At 40.6% G+C, this 23,588-nt stretch overlaps 3 protein-coding genes across 3 annotated transcripts; 2 read left to right on the forward strand and 1 right to left on the reverse strand.

Annotated features, from left to right (window-relative positions):
* On the forward strand, positions 1 to 7,257 carry LOC133658134 (heat shock cognate 71 kDa protein). The gene is made up of 9 exons (XM_062059781.1): positions 1 to 153; positions 2,984 to 3,193; positions 3,276 to 3,481; positions 4,778 to 4,930; positions 5,175 to 5,730; positions 5,824 to 6,026; positions 6,103 to 6,301; positions 6,473 to 6,705; positions 6,781 to 7,257. The coding sequence occupies exons 2-9, from the start codon at positions 2,989 to 2,991 to the stop codon at positions 6,988 to 6,990; spliced, it is 1,965 nt and encodes a 654-aa protein (XP_061915765.1). The 5' UTR covers positions 1 to 153; positions 2,984 to 2,988; the 3' UTR covers positions 6,991 to 7,257.
* A 4,543-nt stretch (positions 7,258 to 11,800) lies between these two features.
* Positions 11,801 to 16,790, reverse strand: LOC133658135 (uncharacterized). The gene is made up of 2 exons (XM_062059782.1): positions 15,989 to 16,790; positions 11,801 to 15,862 (listed from the first exon to the last, which is right to left on the reverse strand). The coding sequence occupies exons 1-2, from the start codon at positions 16,553 to 16,555 to the stop codon at positions 15,206 to 15,208; spliced, it is 1,224 nt and encodes a 407-aa protein (XP_061915766.1). The 5' UTR covers positions 16,556 to 16,790; the 3' UTR covers positions 11,801 to 15,205.
* On the forward strand, positions 16,182 to 21,957 carry LOC133659094 (heat shock cognate 71 kDa protein-like). Its single transcript, XM_062061831.1, has 6 exons — positions 16,182 to 16,319; positions 17,498 to 17,569; positions 19,383 to 19,592; positions 19,671 to 19,876; positions 20,973 to 21,125; positions 21,376 to 21,957. Exons 3-6 carry the CDS (start codon positions 19,388 to 19,390, stop codon positions 21,955 to 21,957), a joined length of 1,146 nt encoding a protein of 381 aa, XP_061917815.1. The 5' UTR covers positions 16,182 to 16,319; positions 17,498 to 17,569; positions 19,383 to 19,387.
* The last annotated feature ends 1,631 nt before the right edge of the window (positions 21,958 to 23,588 follow it).

Genomic DNA, 23,588 nt, shown 5'->3' on the forward strand with positions numbered 1-23,588 from the left:
GACTGCATGCCCCGCCTTTCCTGCGAGAGCCTTCGAGAACGTTCTATGCTGCAATCTTTAAAGACTCGTGTGAGACCTTTGCTCGGTCATTCATCTGCGCCTCAGCACGGATAGCGGACCAGTTCAGGACCATAAAGGCCGAATATAAAACAGGTGAGTCGTGTTTTATTTATTTACCGAGCTTATCATTTTCAAGTAACAAAACAATTTAAATGTAATGCTAGCACGTAGAATAGCTAAAATACGTATTGACTTGTAGTTTAGGCCTGAAGTACACCATTACTGTTCTTAATGTCGATTATTGCTGTAAACCATAAATTGTGGCGTGACCACATATATTCTGTATAAATATAAAGTATGTCGTAGTTATTTAGAACGTGTCGAATTGGCGTAAAGCTAAGAGGAAAAGCTGAAATGGTACAGGAAGTTTCATGCCTCGTGGAAGCGCAGGGCCGCACCCTAGCGCATGCGTAGACGTCGCAATGCATTTCTTTCAAGCTTATATACCAGTGGTTCTTTAACACTTTTTTCCCAACTAAGCACCACTACAACACTAGGCTCTTCCATAAAGACCAACATTGAAAAACAATAGCGTAGAAGTGTTTTTCAACCTTTTGCTGAGCCAAGGCCCATTTTTTTCATTGAAAAAAATCCAGGGGCACACTATCCCATCCTCGTCGCCATTGTTTTGTGCCAAACTTGTCACTTGTTAGTTCACTTATTAGCAATCTAAGCTTAATAATACACCAAATGAAAGCGTATTGTCTTTTTCTGCCTTTTATTCCCGCTCTTACATTTTCCACTTCCAGGTGTCCGACACACAACACATGTCATCATGTCCTTTGTTCCCCTTTAAAATGGTTCCGGTATTGTCCTGTGACCCGAGTAACCAATACATGACAGACACCTCCAGCAGAAAATGTTAAACGAAACTCAATAGCCTGTATTGACAATATAAAGTCGTTCTCATCAAATACCTGACGCAATTGTTCGATATGACTTCAAACCGTGACCATTATTAATTATCCTGTCTCAAAGTAGGCTTACAAAGCAACGAGCTACCTGCTGTCACCTACTGGTAGGGATTAGTATTACATGGTTACTCTGCTGATCTCCAGACAGCATAGACTCTACAACGGCACATTGTTTGCGGATTATAATTATTGGTTTGCAAAAAATAATTTTTCCGACCAATTAGGTGAAATTGCATAATTTCCCACTGCACACCAAACAATATCTCACGGTACACTAGTGTTACTAGTGTTGGTTGAAAAACACTGGCGTACCAATCCTAAACATTTATTATAAACGGAGCAGTTTTTTAACAATTTTATTTAATATTTGAGGCCACTGTAACATCAGTTTCAACAGTAAGACTGTTTGAATATTAAATAAATACAACTTACTTACCACTCGATGGAGCCTGTACCACAGTTTGAGAGTCACTGGCTGAGACTATTCTGACAAAATGAGCTTGATTATTGATAAATTTGATACTTTTATTACAACCATTGTGGTAATTAAATGCATGATATGAAGCAGTGTTGAGAATCACTGACAATTATCTCCTTGATTGATATATTTTAATTTTCTTACAACCATTGTGGTAATTAAATGCATGATATAAAGCAGTGTTAACCACAGCCTTGCACTACAGCTGTGGCACTGGGTTAAACATTAAATATGCATAATTGGCTGTGTAAGCATGATTATAACAAATGCAATACACATTTTTAATATCTCAGCTACTTAAGTTCAATGTATTATGTAATCTAATCTAATGACATAAGCACAATCATACATGCATATAAAGCTGTGCTCTGCGGTGGCCTTCACAACAGGTGAGGCATTGATGCCTTGGGAGTTGTTTATCTAACTTAAATTCATATGCTGTAATCACACTGTTAACACGGTTGTGTTGCCTTTCTCCTTTTATAAACACAATGCTGTATGAACTAAGGCAGTGATTCTCAAAACATTTTCAAGTGCCACCTCGGAAAGCACTTGGCTCTATAAGTACCACCATAATGACCAACATTAAATTACAGTAGTGTATTAGGCCTAAGTATTTATTAAAACAGGGCCGAAGTTATCTGCAGCAGAAGTAACACTTTCAAAGTAAAAGTTTTAAAACAATTAACATGTGCAATGGCACACAATGTGTTAACATCAGCACATTTATAAGTCTTGTCTCTCTCACTCTCAAACACACAGTGACTGCAGTTTTCCACCATAAGGTACTCGAAGTGTTGAAAACGGGTGCTGTGGACAGTTAGTTTCCATTTGTGGCGCAGATTGCTATGGCATCGTTACCACAATGCATCCCTGTAGCCCCACATCGTGCTTGTAGAGCAGGGGTGTCAAACGTAAGGCCCGCGGGCCGGATCAGGCCACGAACAGGTTTTATCCGGCCCACGGGATGAGTTTGCTAAGTATAAAAATGAGCCGAAATTTTTGAATGAAAGAAACTGCTGTTCTAAATGTGTCCACTGGATGTCGCAATAGCAATTCATTGTATCTTTGTAGATGATGCTACATATGTCGAGTACATCAGTTGAGGAAAATGAGCAAACTAACATCCTGTAATTTAATTTTGATATTACTTTTGTTATCTTGATAGATTGAAAATGAACACCAATGAGTTGACTGATGAACATTATCACATAGTTTATTCAGAAAGTATAAATAACGACAAATAAAGATAGAATACTATCAACCGCAACATGTAAGTGTAAAAAAAAAACCCATTATAATATGTACATTTTCAGAATGTGCTTGTTCTATTTTTAAACAAAGAAAACAATCTGCGGTTGTCCTTATTTTCAAGTTATCGTGCTGTGATTTTACCAGTCCGGCCCACTTGGGAGTAGATTTTTCTCCATGTGGCCCCCGATCTAAAATGAGTTTGACACCCCTGTTGTAGAGAGTTACTGATCTTTTCGGATTAGGGCTGATGTCAAAGCTATTTTTTTTATCTTCTCAGGAACCATGTCCAAGGGACCAGCAGTGGGTATCGATCTGGGTACTACCTACTCCTGTGTAGGTGTGTTCCAGCATGGCAAAGTGGAGATCATTGCCAATGACCAGGGAAACAGGACCACACCCAGTTATGTTGCCTTCACTGACACGGAGAGGCTGATTGGTGACGCTGCAAAGAACCAAGTTGCATTGAACCCCACAAACACAGTATTTGGTACGCAAATTTAATGTTGACAATGAGTGTGATTTTTTTTTTTCTACGTAATAACGCAATATTGCCTTCTTCTGCTACACAGATGCGAAGCGGCTTATTGGACGGCGGTTTGATGACACTGTTGTTCAGAGCGACATGAAACATTGGCCCTTCGATGTCATCAATGATAACTCGCGTCCCAAAGTTGAGGTGCAGTACAAGGGGGAGACCAAGAGCTTCTACCCAGAAGAGATCTCCTCCATGGTGCTGCTGAAAATGAAGGAGATTGCAGAAGCGTACCTTGGAAAGGTATGCCTGCATACTTTTAATGATATATGCTAGGGTTGAATGATTTTGAAATGCCTTCTTTAACACTGACACAATATTTATTTCCTCTTTTTACAATTTGACAAACTCTGGTATTTAACTCCACAAAATATCGTGGCGCAATCAAGTTGCAAATGCAATTAATCGTTCAGTCCTAATATATGCCTGCTTCTCCTCCCCGTCAGACATTTTTGTAATTTCCTAGGTAGGCTTCTTTGCTTTTAAAAGCAGGTGAAAATGTAGTCAATGTGAAATACACCATGTACCAAATACAAAATAGGTTTAGCAAATATGATCCCCGTCAGACATTTTTGTAATTTCCTAGGTAGGCTTCTTTGCTTTTAAAAGCAGGTGAAAATGTAGTCAATGTGAAATACACCATGTACCAAATACAAAATAGGTTTAGCAAATATGAATGTTATCATTCTTACATCCACATCCTGTGTTGAGGCTTGTGATCCATAATCACTTTATTTCTTTTTAGACAATTGTTCTGTCTACAATCTCTGTTTAGTCACAACTTTGGGCAGACCGTAGTACTCTAGATGTTTGCTGACAGCCAAAAAACACTGCCAAAGTGAACTATTAGCAGAGGTGCTAACAGTACTTTTCACAGATCTACTGTTGTGCTTTTCTCCACCATGGCCAACTTCTCTGTTTCGTGAAAACACTCAGTATGAAGTACAAGAGAACTTTGGAATATTGAACAGGAAGGCATTGATTTTAAAAGCAAATGGGAAAAAAAGGCAGTTGCAATGTTTGCCGTAGTTTTTCTAAACTGAGTTTGAACTAGAGAGGCTTCTGGTGTTTTTAGTACAGGTTAAACATTTTTATTTTCCAAAGTGAAAGAGCATTGAATGAGTTCAAATACTTACAGGGCCTCTGGTTTCCCTTCGTCATGGTACTTTTTTTGTCAGTATGGATGTAAAATTATATTGAATTTTATTTAATATGGTCTTAAAAGCCCTAACAGTCTTGAATTTGACTTGTTGAAACCTGCACCTTGTGCAAAAAGCCATAGATATCAAAAGAAAATGTAAAACACACCTTTTTATTAATCACATCAAACCATGAGTAAGAAATATCGGATAAAATACCAGTAAAACATACTTTATATATAGTAAAAAAAATCTAAAATAACTGACAATAAAGTCAAGTACAAATTACTTCAATATTATTTGATTTTAGGTTAACCCTAAATCAAATGTTTGTTGGACCCTAATGTATTTATAGCTGTAAGTAAAGTCTGTAGAGGTAAGTGTTTTTTTTCCTTTGCAGTCTGTAAACAATGCTGTTGTGACCGTGCCGGCCTACTTCAATGACTCTCAGCGTCAGGCCACCAAAGATGCCGGCACCATCTCCGGGCTCAACGTCCTTCGCATCATCAACGAACCGACTGCTGCGGCTATTGCGTATGGCCTGGATAAGAAGGTGAAGAGATATGTGTAGATTGATGTTTCGTGTGTTTTAGTAGACTATTGTTTTCCTCAGTAATCAAACACCTAGTCTGTTTGGCTCGTAGACTGTTGGGAGTTGTTACATTTTCAGACTAACAGAGCTTGAAGTAAACAGATCCATCATAAAATCTTCGTCATGTCTCACCAAACAAAATATGATTTTTATTATGACCGTTTTAAATGATGGATACACGTTGCTCTGAATTTCAAATTTGCAGGTTGGCTCTGAAAAAAATGTCCTGATCTTTGACCTGGGCGGCGGCACTTTTGATGTGTCCATCCTGGCAATTGAAGACGGCATCTTTGAAGTCAAGTCGACGGCAGGCAACACCCACTTGGGGGGTGAAGACTTTGACAACCGCATGGTGAACTTCTTTATTACTGAGTTTAAACGCAAGCACAAGAAAGACATTGCCGGAAACAAGAGGGCGGTGCGTCGTCTGCGCACAGCTTGTGAGAGGGCGAAGCGAACCCTGTCCTCCAGCACGCAGGCCAACATCGAAATTGATTCCCTGTTCGAGGGCATCGATTTCTACACCTCCGTCACCAGGGCCCGCTTTGAGGAGCTCAACGGAGACTTGTTCCGCGGAACTCTGGAGCCTGTGGAAAAGTCTCTCCGTGATGCCAAGCTGGACAAGGGTGATATTCATGAACTGGTTTTAGTAGGAGGCTCCACTCGTATTCCCAGGATCCAAAAACTGCTGCAAGACTTCTTCAACGGAAAGGAACTCAACAAGAGCATCAATCCAGATGAAGCGGTGGCCTACGGTGCAGGTATAATCTACAATAAGTTAACAATACTTAAAAGCTTATTCATCAGCTGATGAATGAACACAACTTCTAAATTTGAATTGTTTTGCTTTACAGCGGTGCAGGCTGCAATCCTGTCTGGTGACAAATCGGAGAATGTCCAGGACTTGCTGCTGCTGGATGTGACCCCATTGTCTCTGGGTATCGAGACCGCTGGAGGAGTCATGACTTCGCTCATTAAGAGAAACACCACCATTCCTACAAAGCAGACGCAGGTTTTTACCACCTACTCCGACAACCAGCCTGGTGTGCTCATTCAGGTAAGACATGCACACAATGTCTTAGCTCTTTCTATAAATAAATGTGATGATAACCCTAGACATGTTATATCTGCAGGTGTATGAGGGTGAAAGGGCCATGACCAAAGACAACAACATTTTGGGTAAATTTGAGCTGGCTGGAATCCCCCCAGCACCCCGGGGAGTTCCTCAAATCGAGGTGACCTTCGACATTGATGCTAATGGCATCCTGAATGTGTCTGCAACCGACAAGAGCACCGGCAAGGAGAACAAGATCACAATCACCAATGACAAAGGTATGTCTGTTTGTTTTTTTGTTTCTTTGCTAATTTAATAATCTATTCTTAGGTCATGGGTAACTTTTCTCCACATCAGCTTTCGACTGCCTTTTTTAAAATGGCTGCAAAGTCAGAAATGATAGCACCACCTACAGTATATTTTCTCTTAATGAATATTGTCATGCACAGGTCGCCTCAGCAAAGACGACATTGAGCGCATGGTGAAGGAAGCTGAAGATTACAAGGCCCAGGATGACGAGCAAAGAGAAAAGGTATCGGCCAAAAACGGCTTGGAGTCTTACGCCTTCAACATTAAGTCCACTGTGGAGGACGACAAGCTGAAGGACAAGATCAGCGATGAAGACAAGCAGAAGATTCTGGAGAAGTGCCAAGAGGTCATCAGCTGGCTGGACAAAAACCAGGTACGTTTATTATTTGTTTTCAACCCACTGTAACTGTAAATTAAATGTACAACTGATAACATTTATTACCTTCAGTCTGCAGAGAAAGATGAGTTTGAGCACCAGCAGAAGGAGCTGGAGAAAATATGCAACCCAATCATGACCAAGCTGTACCAGGGTGCAGGGGGTATGCCCGGGGGAATGCCGGGTGGTATGCCAGGAGGTATGCCAGGTTTCCCTGGTGCTGGTGGGGCTCCTGGAGGAGGCGGAGAATCTTCAGGCCCCACCATTGAAGAAGTTGACTAAACGTTCTTTGTGTTTTCTACTGCTGAGATAAGTGCCACTTAGGGTTAATCACTTTAACTTCCAGGAATCACCACATTTGGCTTTATCTATGGTTGGCTTTCAGCTAAACTACTTGAGAGTTTACCAGGCAGAAATCTTAACAGTTGTCTCCCTTTTGTATTTATTATTCAGTCATTAACATTTGATTCTGATGTACCAAGTATTAAACGATGACATCTTCCCCTTGATTACAAAATTGTCACCCAATAAAAAGAAAAGTACAATGATTGTTGATTACATATTTTCCTTATTTTTTGAGATCACTTTCATGTTTTTGAGATGCTATTTTCTACAACTGGGGTGGGTTTAACACTTTCCACACGCTTCGTGTAATTGATAAAAGTAACTAAACACTTTGCATGTTTTATAGAAGCAGTGTTTTTTGCAAATACAACTTGTTTGATAATAAAATCTGAGAAACACAGCTTTTGTCATGTCAAATGTCTTTTAGTCAAACATTGAATACATTTTTCTTGCTGTGGAACATTTAGCTCCATACAGCCGTTTAATATGACAAGCAAGTACAGAAGTCTTTGATTTAATTTATTTGTTCTCTTATGAGAACCGAAACGCAAATCATCTTTATGCTTTTTACAAAAAATATTTGAATCATTGTCAACTACCCTCTCACATGGCCGAAGGAGTAACCTGAACAAAGTGTCCCTGTAAAAACTTTTTGAGATATCAACAAATGCCCTACAAGCAAGATTTTTTTTCCATGGAAAGAAATACACCTTGTGGAAAAATCCAGCCAAAAGTTAAATTCTACGGTCATTTCTAAGACTCTATAAAGGGACCTGCAATGGACTTTCTAAGCGGAAGCAAAGTCAGAACATTGGTATCCATAAGCAACATGTACTATCACTCGGGATCAAGTCACCAGATTTTTGACACTGTCAAAGCCCAATTGTGAAGCATCAAAAGCACAGAATTTGTGCCAAGGTCAAAGATACTCTTGAAGACGCTGCCGTATATCAAACATAATTTTTTTTTGCAGGTATCGACGTCACTAAACTACTTAAAGTCCTTGCGCAATACCAAAGGATCAAATCTGAAGGAAATACTTTGATAAACTATTTGAGAGGGTTGATAAAGTGGAAATATCTACACTCATTAGTGGACCTCTCCCAAACGTTGACAGGAGAATAAACAAATTCAACCGAATGTGTGGCTGTTCAAGTCTCTTGAGTCCAAAGGACCAGATTTTGACAATTTTAATTTCTTCTGGCAATGAGAGCATCTGTCTCAAGGGGAAAGGCCCACACCTGGACAGAGGCGGAGTGAGACGACTGATGGATAACCTCTTCCACGCTCTGAGGCATCAGAATAGGCCTTGAGCGGATTCTGTGCTGCCCCAGAGGGAAAAGTTGAGCAGAAGAAGAATTACTCCTCCGTCGCCATGCCGAAACAGCACCTCCAGAGTCCTCAACACAGGATTCTTATACAGCACCTCTTCCATCTCTTTCACAACAGCCCTCACCACAAATTGGGGTCCCACCTGCTGCATCTACACCCTCAAGAGAGGCTTCACTGTCTTTCTCTCCACCATCACCCATGAGACTTTCTGACCACATTGAGAGCTTGGTGAAATCGGGGATTAAAATGATTCCCCTTACTCTGAACATGGCTCGATCAAGGATTATTTTATCAAAATTTTTTTTATTATGCAGTCTAAGTCGTAAATAAATAAAACATCTGCCAACAATGGAGTCAATGAGGGCTCTCTATTTCGCCCACAAAACTATAAATAGCTCGACAGTTTGGTTTGTCTTAGAAGACGTTTCGCCGCTTATCCGAGTAGGCTTCATCAGTTCGTGCTTCTAGACTTAGATTGGTCACGTCTATTCCAGCGGCTGGTGCCAAAACCCCAAATGTTTATACTCCAAAACCAGGAGGGTTTCGCCCTATTGTAGTGAGAAAAAACTGTTTTTATGCAAACTACTGTCTTACTGTCTAAGGCAACGACAGTCGTAAGTGTAATTTCCCCTCGTTAGCATTGAGGTATTGTGTGGCAGAACGATCTCTGTGGATCGACTCCTATCAGTCCAAAATAGTCAGAATCCCCCACGTAAGCATTCCATTCAGTTGTAAACAAATGGCATTCTGGTCACAGAAGGTGACAAGAATGTTTCTAACTCCTGTTATTTGTTGGAAGCTAAATTGCAGTCTTTTAGGAATGGTTGAAAGGACAGTAGAGAAGTGGTGTCGCAGACCACCTCCTCTGTTCAGGGATGGTTTTTCAACCTTGACGCCACTCCTCTTTCGTACCATCTGTCCTCCCTGTCCAGAATTTGTACATGTTTGTTCTCAAAGGAGTGCTGTTTCTGCCTGAGGTGCAGATAGACAGCCGAGTCTTGGCCTGAAGAGTTTGGCTGTCTATGCTGTGCCATGCGTCGGTTTAGTGGTTGTTTTGTTTCCCCAATATATGAATCAGTGTATTCATCATTACACTGGATAGCATACACCATATTGTTTTTGTGGGTGTGGGGTGTCCGGTCTTTAGGATGCACTAGTCTCTGTCTCAGGGTGTTGCCTAGTTTGAAGTGTACTGGGATGTTGTGTTGGTTAAGAATTCTTCTGAGTTTCTCAGATAGACCTGATACACATGGAATGACAACAATGTTGCGCCTGTCACCTTTTTCCTTTTCATCCACTCTGTTCTTGTTATTCCTGGAACTGGATGCACTTTTCACAAACGACCAGCTGGGTTTTGAGGTCTTCCCTCAAATGCCTATGCTCTTTCTCTTTGGCCTGTGGGCTGGTAGGAACATTATTTAGCCCTGTGTTGTAGGGTTCTGATAACGGCCAATTTGTGTTCCAGTGGGTGGTGTGAGTCAAAAAGTAGGTATTGATAGGTATGTGTGGGTTTTGGTAAACCCCGACTTGGAAGACCCTGTTTTCTACAATGTGGACATCACAGTCCAAAAAAGGCAACTTATGGTCTTTGACATCCTCCACGACAGATGTGATCGGTTCAATGCCCTGAGATGACAATGACCTGGATGAGTGAGAACATTCATAAACGTGTCTCTAAATAACCATCCAAAACGCTGACGACATTGTCTTCCTCGTCTCTGGCTCCGCCCAGCAACACTCCGATTGCCGGCACAGCCACTCTACCAACTTCGCCACGCCGTCCCATAGACCTGCCTTGCCCTCCAGTCAGAGTATTACTAGCTGTATGCTGATAGCTGTTTGCAGCTTGCTGTCTTCTAGTTCCTCGTTTCCTGTTTCTGGGTCCTGGATTGTGTTTTTCCTGAATTTTGGACATGAAATCATGTTTTCCTGCACCAAGCCTGCCATCTCTGCATCTTGGGGTTCGTCACCACCTTTACCTGACACATACATCAGACATCTATGATAATAGCTTCAATATAGAGGCAACTTGTTTGTTCACTCTGCTGCTACTTTAAACACTGTCATGTGTTGGTTACACTTGAATTGCTATGGTGACATCCTGTGGACAGATTTAGAATGGCAGTTTCTTTCATAAAAAAAAAAAATACAGCTAATTTTTATATTTAGCAAACTGATCTATCAGGCTTTTGTACGTTTGAAACCACTGACATGTGACTTGTTTTCTTCTGTGTTCCTTATTTCGCTGCTTTTTCACTAACCTGATAAAATAATTTGGGTTTCACTTTTAAAAAAGTCACATTTTAGGTATGAACATTTTTGCTTGCAACTGAATAATAGTAACCATTTCTTGGTTGCTATTTTTTTTAATAATAATGCCAAGAAGCGCCACACCTTAGCATTGGTGAAAGGTGGAGCCCCAATGTGCAGGTGCAAATCAAGCTTCTATTATATTCTGACTATTGTATCTCTGATCATTGTATCTCTGACTATTGTATCTCTGATCATTGTTACTTTCAATAATGCGACTATGAGAATTTACTAAGGTCTATTGTAAATATGTGTTTAGTGTAATAATTAAATGTTTGATATAAAGCGCTCTGGAGAATTTTTCCAGTTTAAAAACAACTGCTTTTTTTGGTCCTGATTCAGAGGAATGCTTTGATGGTAGAACAGTTCAAATGGGTCGAAAAATGTGGAAGGATTAGTCGAAAGAACAATTTTTGAAAGTAGGGTTTGGAAAATGGTGGAAGTTTTAACAAATGGCCGATTAATTTTGAATGTCCTGAAAAACTGTGAATTCTGGGAAATCCGGGAATTTTTGGAATTTGTCAAGGGAAAGCCTGAAGAGGATGAATATTTTTAAGTTGGAATGGTATGAAAAATGTGGAAGGTAGAGCGCGCCAAAATCTTCAATCTATTATTGGTGACCGGAACCGGAAGGCAAATCTTTTCACACACTAGTGAAAAGCTCTTACAAGTGAAATCCTTTCACACATACTACTGACATTTTTCTCTCTCACATGTACTAGTGAAAAGCTCTCATACATACAAGAGAAATCCTTTTACGATTACTACTGACATTTTTTTCTCTCACACGCACTAGTGAAAAGCTCTCACATGCGCCAGTGAAATCTTTTTACACATAGTAGTGCGTGAGAGGTTTTCAGCAGCATTTGTTTCAGTAGTGTGTGTGAGAGAAAAAACATTTCAGTAGTGTGTATGAGAGTGTTTCAGTAGTTTGTATGAGAGTGCTTCACTAGTGTGTGTCAGTGTTTCAGTAGTGTGTGTGAGAGAAAAACATTTCAGTAGTGTGTATGAGAGTGTTTTGTAGTGTGTGCGTGTGAGAAACATTTCAGTAATATGTATGATAGGCAAGGCAAGGCAAGGCAAGGCAAGGCAACTTTATTTGTATAGTGCTTTTCATACACAAGGCAGACTCAAAGTGCTTCACAGACAACAAAGTGAAATGAAAGAAAATAAAAGCAAAATTAAAATGCAGAAAATAAAAACAGTGCAGACGTTAAAAGTTAAAAGATTAAAAGATTTAGCTGAAAGCTAAGGTGAACATAAAAGTCTTCAGTCTAGTTTTAAAAGTAGTCAGAGTTGGGGAAAGTCTGACATCTTCAGGAAGTTTATTCCAGCTATTTCTTGCATAGTGACTGAATGATGCTCTCCCTTGATTTGAGTTTACTCTTGGAACTGCTAACAGATTGGTCTCAGAAGATCTTAGTGATCTAGAGGGCTTATATAGTGGGAGCATATCAGTAATATACTTGGGCCCTAGACCATGTAGTGATTTATATGTGAGCAGGAGGATTTTGAAATTAATTCTCTGATGTACAGGGAGCCAATGTAAGGATTTAAGAATTGGTGTAATGTGCTCACATTTTTTGGTCTTTGTTAGAACTCTAGCAGCAGCGTTCTGAACAAGCTGTAGCTGCCTGACAGTTTTTTTGGGAAGACCTGCAAGGAGACCATTACAATAGTCTAGCCTACTGGTAATAAAGGCATGTACAAGTTTTTCAAAGTCTGACATGAGCCCTCTAAGTCTTTTTACATTTTTGAGGTGATAGTAGGCCAATTTTGTTACTGATTTGATGTGACTGTCGAAATGTAAATCAGAATCTAAAATAACCCCAAGATTTCTGGCTTTATTTGAGGTTTTCAGGGACAGTGATTGAATGTGTTGGACGACTTTAAACCTTTCTTTTTTAGCACCAAAAACAATTATCTCAGTTTTATCTTCATTTAGTTGTAGGAAATTTTGGCACATCCAGTGTTTGACTTGCTCAATGCACTGGCACAGAAGATCTATGGGGCGATAGTCATTTGGTGATAGCGCTACATAGATTTGGGTGTCATCGGCATAGCAATGATGGTCAATGTTATTATTTTGCATGATTTGTCCTAGTGGGAGCATATAGATGTTAAATAAAGTCGGCCCCAAGATTGAACCTTGGGGGACTCCACACGTTACGTTGGTTGGTTCTGATACAAAGTCACCAATGGAAACAAAATAGTTCCTATCTTGTAGATATGACTTGAACCAGCTTAAAACTGTGCCTGAGATCCCCACCCAGTTTTCCAACCTGTCCAAAAGTATTGAGTGGTCGACAGTGTCAAATGCAGCACGGAGGTCCAAAAGCATTAATACTGAAGTTTTGCCAGAGTCTGTGTTTAGATGTCATTTATAACTTTAAGAAGGGCCGTCTCTGTGCTATGAAGAGGTCGAAATCCTGACTGGAAGTTGTTGTGGCAGCCAGTAGAAGCCAAGAAGTGATTTAGTTGTTGGAGGACAACTTTCTCAATTATTTTACTTATGAATGGTAGATTTGAAATTGGTCTGTAGTTGTTGATAACAGAGGCATCTAGGCTCTGCTTTTTTAGAAGAGGTTTAATGACTGCAGTTTTGAAAGCCTTCGGGAAATTGCCCGATTGAATAGAATTATTAACTATTTGCAAGACGTCTGTTGATAGGCAGTCAAAAACATTCTTAAAGAAGTTGGTAGGTAAAACATCAAGGCAGCAGGTGGATGACTTTAGAGCTGTCACCGTTTCCACTAGAGTTTTAGAGTCTATGGCATTAAAGCTTGCCATCATTGCTGTGTTACTTTTGCCTAAATGGGTTGGTGATCCAACTTTTTTACTTGAGATATTGATGGTGCGTCTGATGCCTTCAATTTTATCAGTATAAAAGAATGCAAACTCATTGCATTTCTGCGTGGAATGGAGTTCGGCTGGTATTTGTGTTGGGGGTTTAGTCAGTCTGTCAACGGTTGCGAATAGGGGTTTGGCCTTATTTGTGTTGCTGTTTATGATATTGGAGAAGAATGTTTCTCTAGCACTTTTTAAGACTAAATTGTAGGCCTGGAGGCTCTCTTTATAGATGTCATGGTGAATATGAAGTTTTGTATTCCGCCAGATTCGTTCAGCCTTCCTGCACTCTCTTCTCTGGGCTGTTACAGCAGCAGATTTTCTCCAGGGTGCCTTTTGCTTGCCAGAAATCGTTTTAACTGTAATAGGTGCAATGATATCTATGATATTCACAATTTTGGAATTAAAGTTGCTTACAAGATCATCAGCATGACATGGGTTTAGAGGTGGTAGTGAGGAGATGGCGTTTTTAAAGAGGACATTAGCATGTTCATTTATGTACCGCTTTTTGACATTCTTTGATTTTGTTTGTGTGTCCGGAATTACAGAAATATTAAAGAAAACACAGAAATGATCAGACAATGAAGGATCAATCACAACAACACCAGAAACATTGGGACCTTTTGTGATAATCAGGTCCAGAGTGTGTCCCTTACAATGAGTAGCCTCTTTCACATGTTGAGACAGTTCAAATGTGTCTAAAATAGTAAAAAGTTATTTTGCGCCCTTGTCATTTAAATCGTCAATATGAAAATTAAAATCACCAGTTATAACCAGGCAGTCAAAGTCAGTGGAGATGCTAGACAATAATTCAGTAAAATCATCGAAAAAATTTGCAGAATATTTAAGTGGCCTGTAGATAATTAACAAGAAAATTTTGGGAGAGCATTTCAACACAGCACACAGGTATTCAAATGATGTCAAATCACCAAGTGACATCTGTTTCCCCTGAAACATGTTTTTAAATATAGCAGCAACCCCTCCACCTCTTTTCCCCGATCTACATATATCAATGAAGTTATAGTTGGGGGGTGCTGTCTCGATCAGAATGCTTGCACTGTTATTTTGTTCCATCCATGTTTCAGTTAAAAACATAAAGTCAGGTTTAGAAGTGGTAATAAAATCATTGACTAAAAATGATTTGCTATTCAGAGACCTGACATTGAGCAGACCCATCCTGATGGTGTTATTGACAGGCTTTGATCTTGGCTTAGATTTGGAGAGAATAGGAATGAGATTGTTTAGGTTAGCAGGGTGGCTAAGTTTCCCAATGTTTACTCTCTTGGTAGTCACAACAGGAATGTAGAAGGTGCCATGATTTGATGTAGGCAACCTTGGGCCCAGCTGATAATGTGGTCTACTGCTGAACCCTTTTCTGTATCAGAAATATTCAGGACTGCTGTCAGGGCGAGGCAGGGTTTGCCGTAAGGGGGAGGGGGAGTGAGCAGCGTCAGAGCTGGGACGAACTACTGAAGGTGGACGTTGAGGGCGTGTAAGGGGTTGGCGTGAGAAGGGTGAAGTATGGCTGGGGGGTTGTGGAGCACGCCTTCGTGGAGGGGGTGGTGGAGGTGAGCGATGATCTAGGGGGGTAAAAATCGGAGTAGGGCGGGCGTGAGTGGGGGTAGCTCCCGGAACTCCAAGGGGGAGAAGGGGGGAGAAAGGTCTACTTGAGGGAGGGAGAAAGATGGAGACGTGGATGGCTTGGGGATGTGGGGGAGGGATCTTCACACGCATTCAGAATGGAGGGAGGGGCGGTAGAGGAGGATAGACACCTTTCCTCTTTGCTCTGGTGTATCTCATGGTCGACGTTCTCCTTTTGCAATGGCGGTCCTCCTTCGACGTTCCTGATAGGCTGTGTTGTGTCTTCCTTCCTCGGTGGCTCCTCTTGTCTCTTGTCCTTGGCAGTGATGATAGATGCAAGATGCAGGAAGTGAAACATGTTGTTCATGAATAGCTTTACTCCCATCTTATTTAGGCAAAGTCCGTCTGCCTTAAAAAGATGCCTGCGGTCCCAGAAAAAGCTAAAATTGTCAATAAAATGCATTGAACGAGCAAGAAGTGCACTTGATAGCCACTCATTCAGCGAGTAAAGTCTACTGAATCTCTCAGCTCCTCTCCTGATTGGGGGTAGAGGACCACTGATAAAAACGTCAGCATTCACAGCGCTGACTGTTTCAAAGAGTTTATTGAAGTGCTCTTTCAGCTCTCTTGATTGTTGTTTTACAATGTCATTAAAACCAATGTGCAGGATGATATTTTTCACATTTGGGTGTGCAGCGACAATTTCCAGGATTCTTTTTTCCATGTCAGATACCATATCCTTTGGAAAGCAGAGTACTTTGGTGTTATTATTGCTTTTCATATCTTTTACAGAAAAGTCCCCCACAATCAGATTTTCAGGAGCTCTCGTTAGCTTTCTCTGTGGTGTAAAGTTAGCAGGTCTTACCCTTCTGCGTGGTGATGGTGGGTTATTCAGGCAATCAGAGGGGGATCCATTGTCCATCAACAGTGGGGCAAACCTGTTCTTTAGTTGGACACTTGCTTGCTGGGGAGGTTTATTGGTAGTTCTCCTCTTCTCAGCTGTCCGCTGCTGTGTCCTACGTGGCAGTGGAGTTGATGACGCAGTATGCCTGGCTGAAGATGGTAGCGCAGGCCAGCCGGTCAGATCAGAGATATCGGGGCGCTGGGTCCTGCCAGATATCCATTCTCCCTTGTCGCAGGGAGGTGGTCTTCTCTTTGGCTTCGCACCAAGTGTGTTCCAGGGAGGATTTTCGCTGGTAGATTTATTACCCTCTACAGGGACCTCCCGTTTCTTCGTAGCTTCATTGTTGCTAGTTAGCTGGGTTGTAGCATGGTGCTGTCCAGTGTTTTCAGTCGACAGGAGTGCTAGAGTGGTGTTGTTGCCACATTGTCCATTCACTTCTAAATTCACTTCCAACCGATTCATTTTTATTTCCAACAGTAAAATCTTCTGTAGCAGTTTGTGGTAATCTTCCGTGGAGAAAGGAGGCATCTTCTGCTGATTACCTTTAGCACTGTAGCACAGGCTCGGGCTCAGGCTTATCTTGAATGGTAGGCCTCCTCGCGTAGTGTTGAGGACGTCGTAAAAATATTGAAAAATGCCTCTGTTATCTAAAAGAAAATATAGTCCCACTGGTTTTGTAAGTATCCAAGAGCTGTTGCTCTTTGTGTAAGAAAATAGCAGCAGATAGTAGCAAAAAATGCAAGCAGAAGCGAGAGCAAGCGAGAGCAAGCAGAAAAGCGTCCGTCCAGCGCAGAGGACGTAAGACAGTGTTTCAGTAGTGTATATGATAGTCTTTCGGTAGTGTGTGTGAGTGTTTTTGTTCAGTAGTGTGTGTGAGAGTGTTTCAGTAGTGTGTGTGAGAGTGTTTCAGTACTGTGTGTGAGTGTTTCAGTAGTGTGTGTGAGTGTTTCAGTAGTGCGTGTGAGTGTTTCAGTAGTGCGTGTGAGTGTTTCCGTAGTGTGTGTGAGAGTGTTTCCGTAGTGTGTGTGTGAGAGTGTTTCCGTAGTGTGTGAGAGAAAAACATTTCAGTAATGTGTATGATAGTGTTTCAGTAGTGTGTGTGAGAGTGTTTCAGTAGTGTGCGTGAGTATTTCAGTAGTGTGTATGAGAGTGTTTCAGTAGTGTGTGTGTGTGAGAAAAACATTACATTTGTTTATGTGAGAGCATTTCAGTAGTGTATATAAGAGGTCATTCTGAATAATGTCCCTAATGACCCCTCATACATCCACACAATTATCTGGTATCCATGCCGTCAAGAGCCTTACATATTGTTCATAGCCACAGATTGTGTTATAAAATGCTTTGCATTATTTGTCCAGACGTGTCTCAGCAACAGTTCTCTTTCACGTTGGAACAGAGATAGAGAGAGAGAGAGAAAGATAGAAAGAGAGAGAGTTATTTTTGACACACCTCTATGCTGCACTCTTTAAGAAGCTGAGAGGCCCCTCCCTGCTCATTTACTGTACCTTCTCCAGCTGGGTGGACCAGTCCAGGACTACAGAGGTGAATGCGGAAATGTTTTTTTAATTTATCTTGCTAGTAAAGTTACTATTTATCTTCCGATATCACATACAGTACAGTGCGCTATATCGATGCTAGTATGGTCGTGTTCTTACAAATACGAAAGTTCAGCTAAACAGGTGATTTCAATTATAAACAGTTTGTGCGAGCTTGATAAATAGCTTTAAATGACCCGTATCGACGTGTAGTTAATGATACTTTTCTAACTTGTGTCTGGTATATGGCATGCTGTAAATCTTACATAATAGCGTAACTGACAATGCGCCTGACAAATCACAATCTATTTGTTTGAATATGAACGACAGTATTAAAATCTGGCAATGTTGCGTAACGCTATAAAACCACGAATGTTCCAGAAAGTTTTTGGCTCAAAGTGAAGCGCCACACCTTTTTTTTACTTTTTATTTAAAAAAAAAAAGTTTTCTTGTCTCTGTTGTAAGACAAATATAATTACAAAAACAACTGGACTTATCTAAAATAAATGATTATATAAAGTATTCTATAAATACTGTATATGTGTATGTATATATATATGTATATATATATATATATATATATATATATATATATATATATATATATATATATATATATATATATATATATATATGTATGTATATACACAGTATGTACAGAATACATTACATTTAGTTTATTTTAGATAAGCCCAGTTGTTATTTGTCTTACAACAGAGACGAGAATTTTTTTTTTTTAATGAAAAGTTAAAAAAAGGTGTGGCGCTTCACTTTGAGCCAAACACTTTCTGGAACATTCCAGGTTTTATAGCGTTACGCAACATTGCCAGATTTTAATACCGTTGTGCATATTCAAACAAATAGTATGTGATTTGTCAGGCACATTTTCAGTTATGCTATTATGGAAGATTTACATTTATTTATATATATATATATATATATATATATATATATATATATATATATATATATATATATATATATATATATATATATATATATATATATATATATATATATATATATATATATATATATATATATATATATATATATATATATATATATATATATATATATATATATATATATATATATATATATATATATATATATATATATATATATATATATATATATATATATATATATATATAATATTTTTTTCTATGTTTTCAATATTTTACTGATTATTTAAAATCACTAATCTAATAAGAGAATTTAGGTTTTACTTTTAAAAAAAACTACTTTTATGTGTGAAAAAAAATTGCTTGCAACAGAATAACATTAATAACTCATTTTAGGTTGCTATTTTTTTATGATTATACCAGGAAGCGCGACACCTTAGTTTGTGAGAGGTGGAGCCCTGAAGAGTAAAGTTTTCCACCAGGTCCTTAGCTTTCTGGAAATGTGGTACTCATAAAAAAATTGTTGAATATCACCGCTCCAGGCGAATTAACCGAATGAGCCAACAGTGGGTCCCAAAGCTGCAAGTTCAACCTAATCTTAAAATGCAGTTTATTTATCACGTCCCTTATACTCTAAGTAAAAATCAATTGCAGTTATAAGCTGTGGCTGGTGTTTTTTATGGCAATATGATGTGAAATTGGTTGGACGGCACAGTCAAAGAGTGAGAGACGTTGGGGCGTTAGGGAGGAAAATGTACTACCAGGGCGCCGCAAATGGGGTGTGGCCACTTTCCACTTGTTGTTCAGACTCTGCTAATAGCTTCATTACCATGTCCATTACCGTTCCTGTTGTCCACCCATGGAGCTTGTGGATTAGGGCTGACATCAAAGCCATTTCTTTAATATTCTCAGGAACCATGTCTAAGGCACCAGCAGTTGGTATCGATCTGGGCACTACCTACTCCTGTGTAGGTGTGTTCCAGCATGGCAAAGTGGAGATCATTGCCAATGACCAGGGAAACAGGACCACACCCAGTTACGTTGCCTTCACTGACACGGAGAGGCTGATTGGTGACCCTGCAAAAAACCAAGTTGCAATGAACCCCACAAACACAGTGTTTGGTACGTAAGATTATGTTGACAAATGAATGTATGATTTTTCTACGTGATAACGCAATATTGCCTGCTTGTGCTACACAGATGCGAAGCGGCTCATTGGACGCCGGTTTGATGACGCCAATGTTCAAAGCGATATGAAACATTGGCCCTTCAATGTCGTCAATGATAACTCGCGTCCCAAAGTTGAGGTGCAGTACAAGGGGGAGACCAAGAGCTTCTACCCAGAAGAGATCTCCTCCATGGTGCTGCTGAAAATGAAGGAGATTGCAGATGCGTACCTTGGCAAGGTATGCCTGCATGTTTTTTATTTACAAAAGAGAACGTTGGAAGGGAAATCTTCCAAGTCACTGGTAAACCACTGATTTAAAAACATATTTCCGTAGTTCTTGCAACACAATGTTATTAGTGTTGGTAGGGTTAAGTCAATTGGATTACTGTTAATGATGCATGAGGATGGTCTAAAAAATGTTTCCTTGTTTTTGAGTCAACTTAAAGCATGAGTTGGTGCCATAAATATTATTAAATCAGATATTACAGTACACAGCATTACTTTTCACCTTCAACACAAAACTAAGATGTTTGGTCAGATTGCTTAGCATACTTTGTATTGACATTTGACTGGTTTTGGTATTTGGAAATGTAAAACATGTATGAAAATGGTCTCCCACATCCTTAAATTGTGCTGTCTGCAACCCACAACTTATAAAAAAAACAACATTAGTACACCCCCATCTTCGAGTAATTTTGAACAGTAGCATATTTAGCAGCTGGTAGGTTAACTCTTATCAGCAATTCCACATCCGTCTTCAGTGGCAGTTGACTTTTCAAGCCAAGAGCATATTCAAATCGAACCAAGAACATATTCAAATTGAGTTGATTAACTTTCAATGTGATACAAACAATACATTAATGTCAGTAAATCCAAAAGGTTTACAATGCAAAATTACCCACAAATTAAAAAACATGCACAGGTGATGGTTTTACTGTTTGGCAGCACTTACTGCACATCTGTGAGCAAACTTATGGTGTCATGAACCTCGACATCTATGTCCAGACTCAGAGGTACCCTGACTGATTCCCACCTTGATGACATACTCAACTTGTCTGTCAGTGAGCTAACTGCAACATAGCATTGAGTAGCTAGTCATGTGTCCCTTTAGCAGTTGCAGTGTAGAAGATGCAAGTTTTTTGTTGAGACGTTACATTGTATTTGGTTGGATTTGTGGCTGCAATTATTGTTCTGAAGAATATTTTGTCATACTAATAATTGACAATTTAACATGTTAGTTGCACAAATTACATTGAGGCTCTTTGTGGTTTACGCTCCCATAGCCCTTTGGAACATTTTGAACACAGAGTAAGGGTTGTTTTTGTCATTTGAAGACGGTAACCAATGCTGTTGTGACCGTGCCGGCCTACTTCAATGACTCTCAGCGTCAGGCCACCAAAGATGCCGGCACCATCTCTGGACTCAACATCCTTCGCATCATCAACGAACCGACTGCTGCGGCTATTGCGTATGGCCTGGATAAGAAGGTGAAGAGATACATGCCAGCTAACGTGTGCAGTGAAATTTTTTCTTGAGGTTCTGTGGACATTGACATTCCTTGCTAATCCTTTGGTATCAAACATCTTTGACCTTGTTCAAGTGGTCCATCTTAAAATAATTGATGTGTGATTTGTGATGCGCGACGTGATGTGTGGTGTATGTCATTTTAGCCAAACCAAATATGATTTATAGTAAAACATTTCTAAGTCTGATGTTTAAATCATTCCATAATTGCAGGTTGGCTGTGAAAAAAATGTCCTGATCTTTGACCTGGGCGGCGGCACTTTTGATGTGTCCATCCTGGCAATTGAAGACGGCATCTTTGAAGTCAAGTCGACGGCAGGCAACACCCACTTGGGGGGTGAAGACTTCGACAACCGCATGGTGAACTTCTTCATCACCGAGTTCAAACGCAAGCACAAGAAAGACATCAGCGGAAACAAGAGGGCCGTGCGTCGTCTGCGCACAGCTTGTGAGAGGGCGAAGCGAACCCTGTCCTCCAGCACACAGGCCAACATCGAAATTGATTCCCTGTTCGAAGGCATCGATTTCTACACTTCCATCACCAGGGCCCGCTTTGAGGAGCTCAACGGAGACTTGTTCCGCGGAACTCTGGAGCCTGTGGAAAAGGCTCTCCGCGATGCCAAGCTGGACAAGGGTGATATTCATGAACTGGTTTTAGTAGGAGGCTCCACTCGTATTCCCAGGATCCAAAAACTGCTGCAAGACTTGTTCAACGGAAAGGAACTCAACAAGAGCATCAATCCAGATGAAGCAGTGGCCTACGGTGCAGGTATCATCTACAATAGATTACTTTAAAGTACGGATGTGACAATATGAAAATGTCATATCACAGTCATCATGACCAAAATTATAACGGTTATTATGATCACGATATTGTTGAATGTGCTCAAAAAGTACTTATACACACACTGAAATCTTTCAACCAAGCTTTACTTAAAAACAATACACACATGAATGGACACAGAATTTGGTTTACTTGGCAGAAAAGCATAAAATATTGTTATGGCTTCTTTTAAGCCATATTCTATTCTTATTGAAGTGTTTAAGTATGTTTATCTTCTTCCGTTTCAATTTCCAAAAGTTTAGTGTCTCTTAATGATCAAACCAAATGCGGTTTCATTTTCTGTCTTAGACACTTGCATTTATGGATCTTCACATCTATCACTGTTCTAAGAGAGCACAACCTTCATGTGCAATGTGCACTGTAGGGAAGGGATAGTGGTCACTTGTTTGAACATGATGGACAGATTCTGGCTACGGAAGTCTTTAGCAATCTTTCTGGCAGGTAAAGGAAATGTGGGCCTTTATTTTAGCAATGCTCCTGGATCATTCATGTGGGGTGAGGCAATGAATAATATTGTCTGCTGGATTTCTCAGAGCAGCTGGGGCAGTATTGCAGTCTCTCTGCCGTACGGTTGTGACGAAACGAGAGCTGAGCCAGAAGGCAAAGCTCTCGGTCTACCGAGCTATCCACATTCCTACTTTCACCTATGGAAACCATGACTGAAAAAATAAGATTGTGGATACAAGCGGCCGAAATGAGTTTCCTCAGAAGGGTGGCTGGCATCTCCCTTGGAGATAGGGTGAGAAGTTCAGTCACCCGAGAGAGACTCGGAGTAGAGCTGCTGCTCCTTCGCTTGGAAAGGAGCCAGCTTAGGTGGTTCGGTTCACGAGCGTCTCCCTAGGGAGGTCCTCGTTGCATGTCCCACTGGGAGGAGACCCCGTGGCAGGCCAAGGACCAGATGGGGGGGGGGGGGGGTTACCTCTCCTCTCTGGTCTGGGAACGCTTCGGGATTCCCCAGGAGGAAGTTGCTAATGTTGCTCTGGAGAGGGAAGTCTGGGGGTCTCTGCTAGAGCTGTTGTCCCCGCGACCCGATTCCGGATAAGCGGTTGAAGATGGATGGATGGATGGGTGGATGGATTTCTCAGAGAATCAACATAGCGCAATTGAGTGGGGGATTCTGTGAAAGACTGTGAAACATGTGAGGACACATCTGTGTGCTGATTATCATTCACCGTCTGCATGAAGGTGACTGACCCATAGGCGCTGACCCATAGGCGCTGACCCGTAAGCGCTAACCCATAGGTGCGCTCAGAGGCAGAAGATGTGAATGTGTCTAGTTGCGGTGGCAGTATGAGCGGCCGAAGGTACATACGAACGAGGCAACTTGAGGTGTTTAAGAGTGGAAATCTCCTGTACCAAGCTCAACCACTTGTCAAGGATGTCTTTAGGCTGTTCATCTGGTCATCACAGACCAGGTTGGACTTCCACATGTCCATGGATAAGCACCTTACCTTGGATGGTTACTGGCACGAATAATCCTAGGAAGATACATTTCGGAGAGTGGCAACCGACGTTTCAGTAGTATAACACTTGAAACTCAGCGTGTTATTTAAAGTAAACCCAGCATATTCCTAGAATGGGT

This window comes from Entelurus aequoreus, linkage group LG10, assembly GCF_033978785.1.
Source record: "Entelurus aequoreus isolate RoL-2023_Sb linkage group LG10, RoL_Eaeq_v1.1, whole genome shotgun sequence".
NCBI classification, from domain to species: Eukaryota; Metazoa; Chordata; class Actinopteri; order Syngnathiformes; family Syngnathidae; genus Entelurus; species Entelurus aequoreus.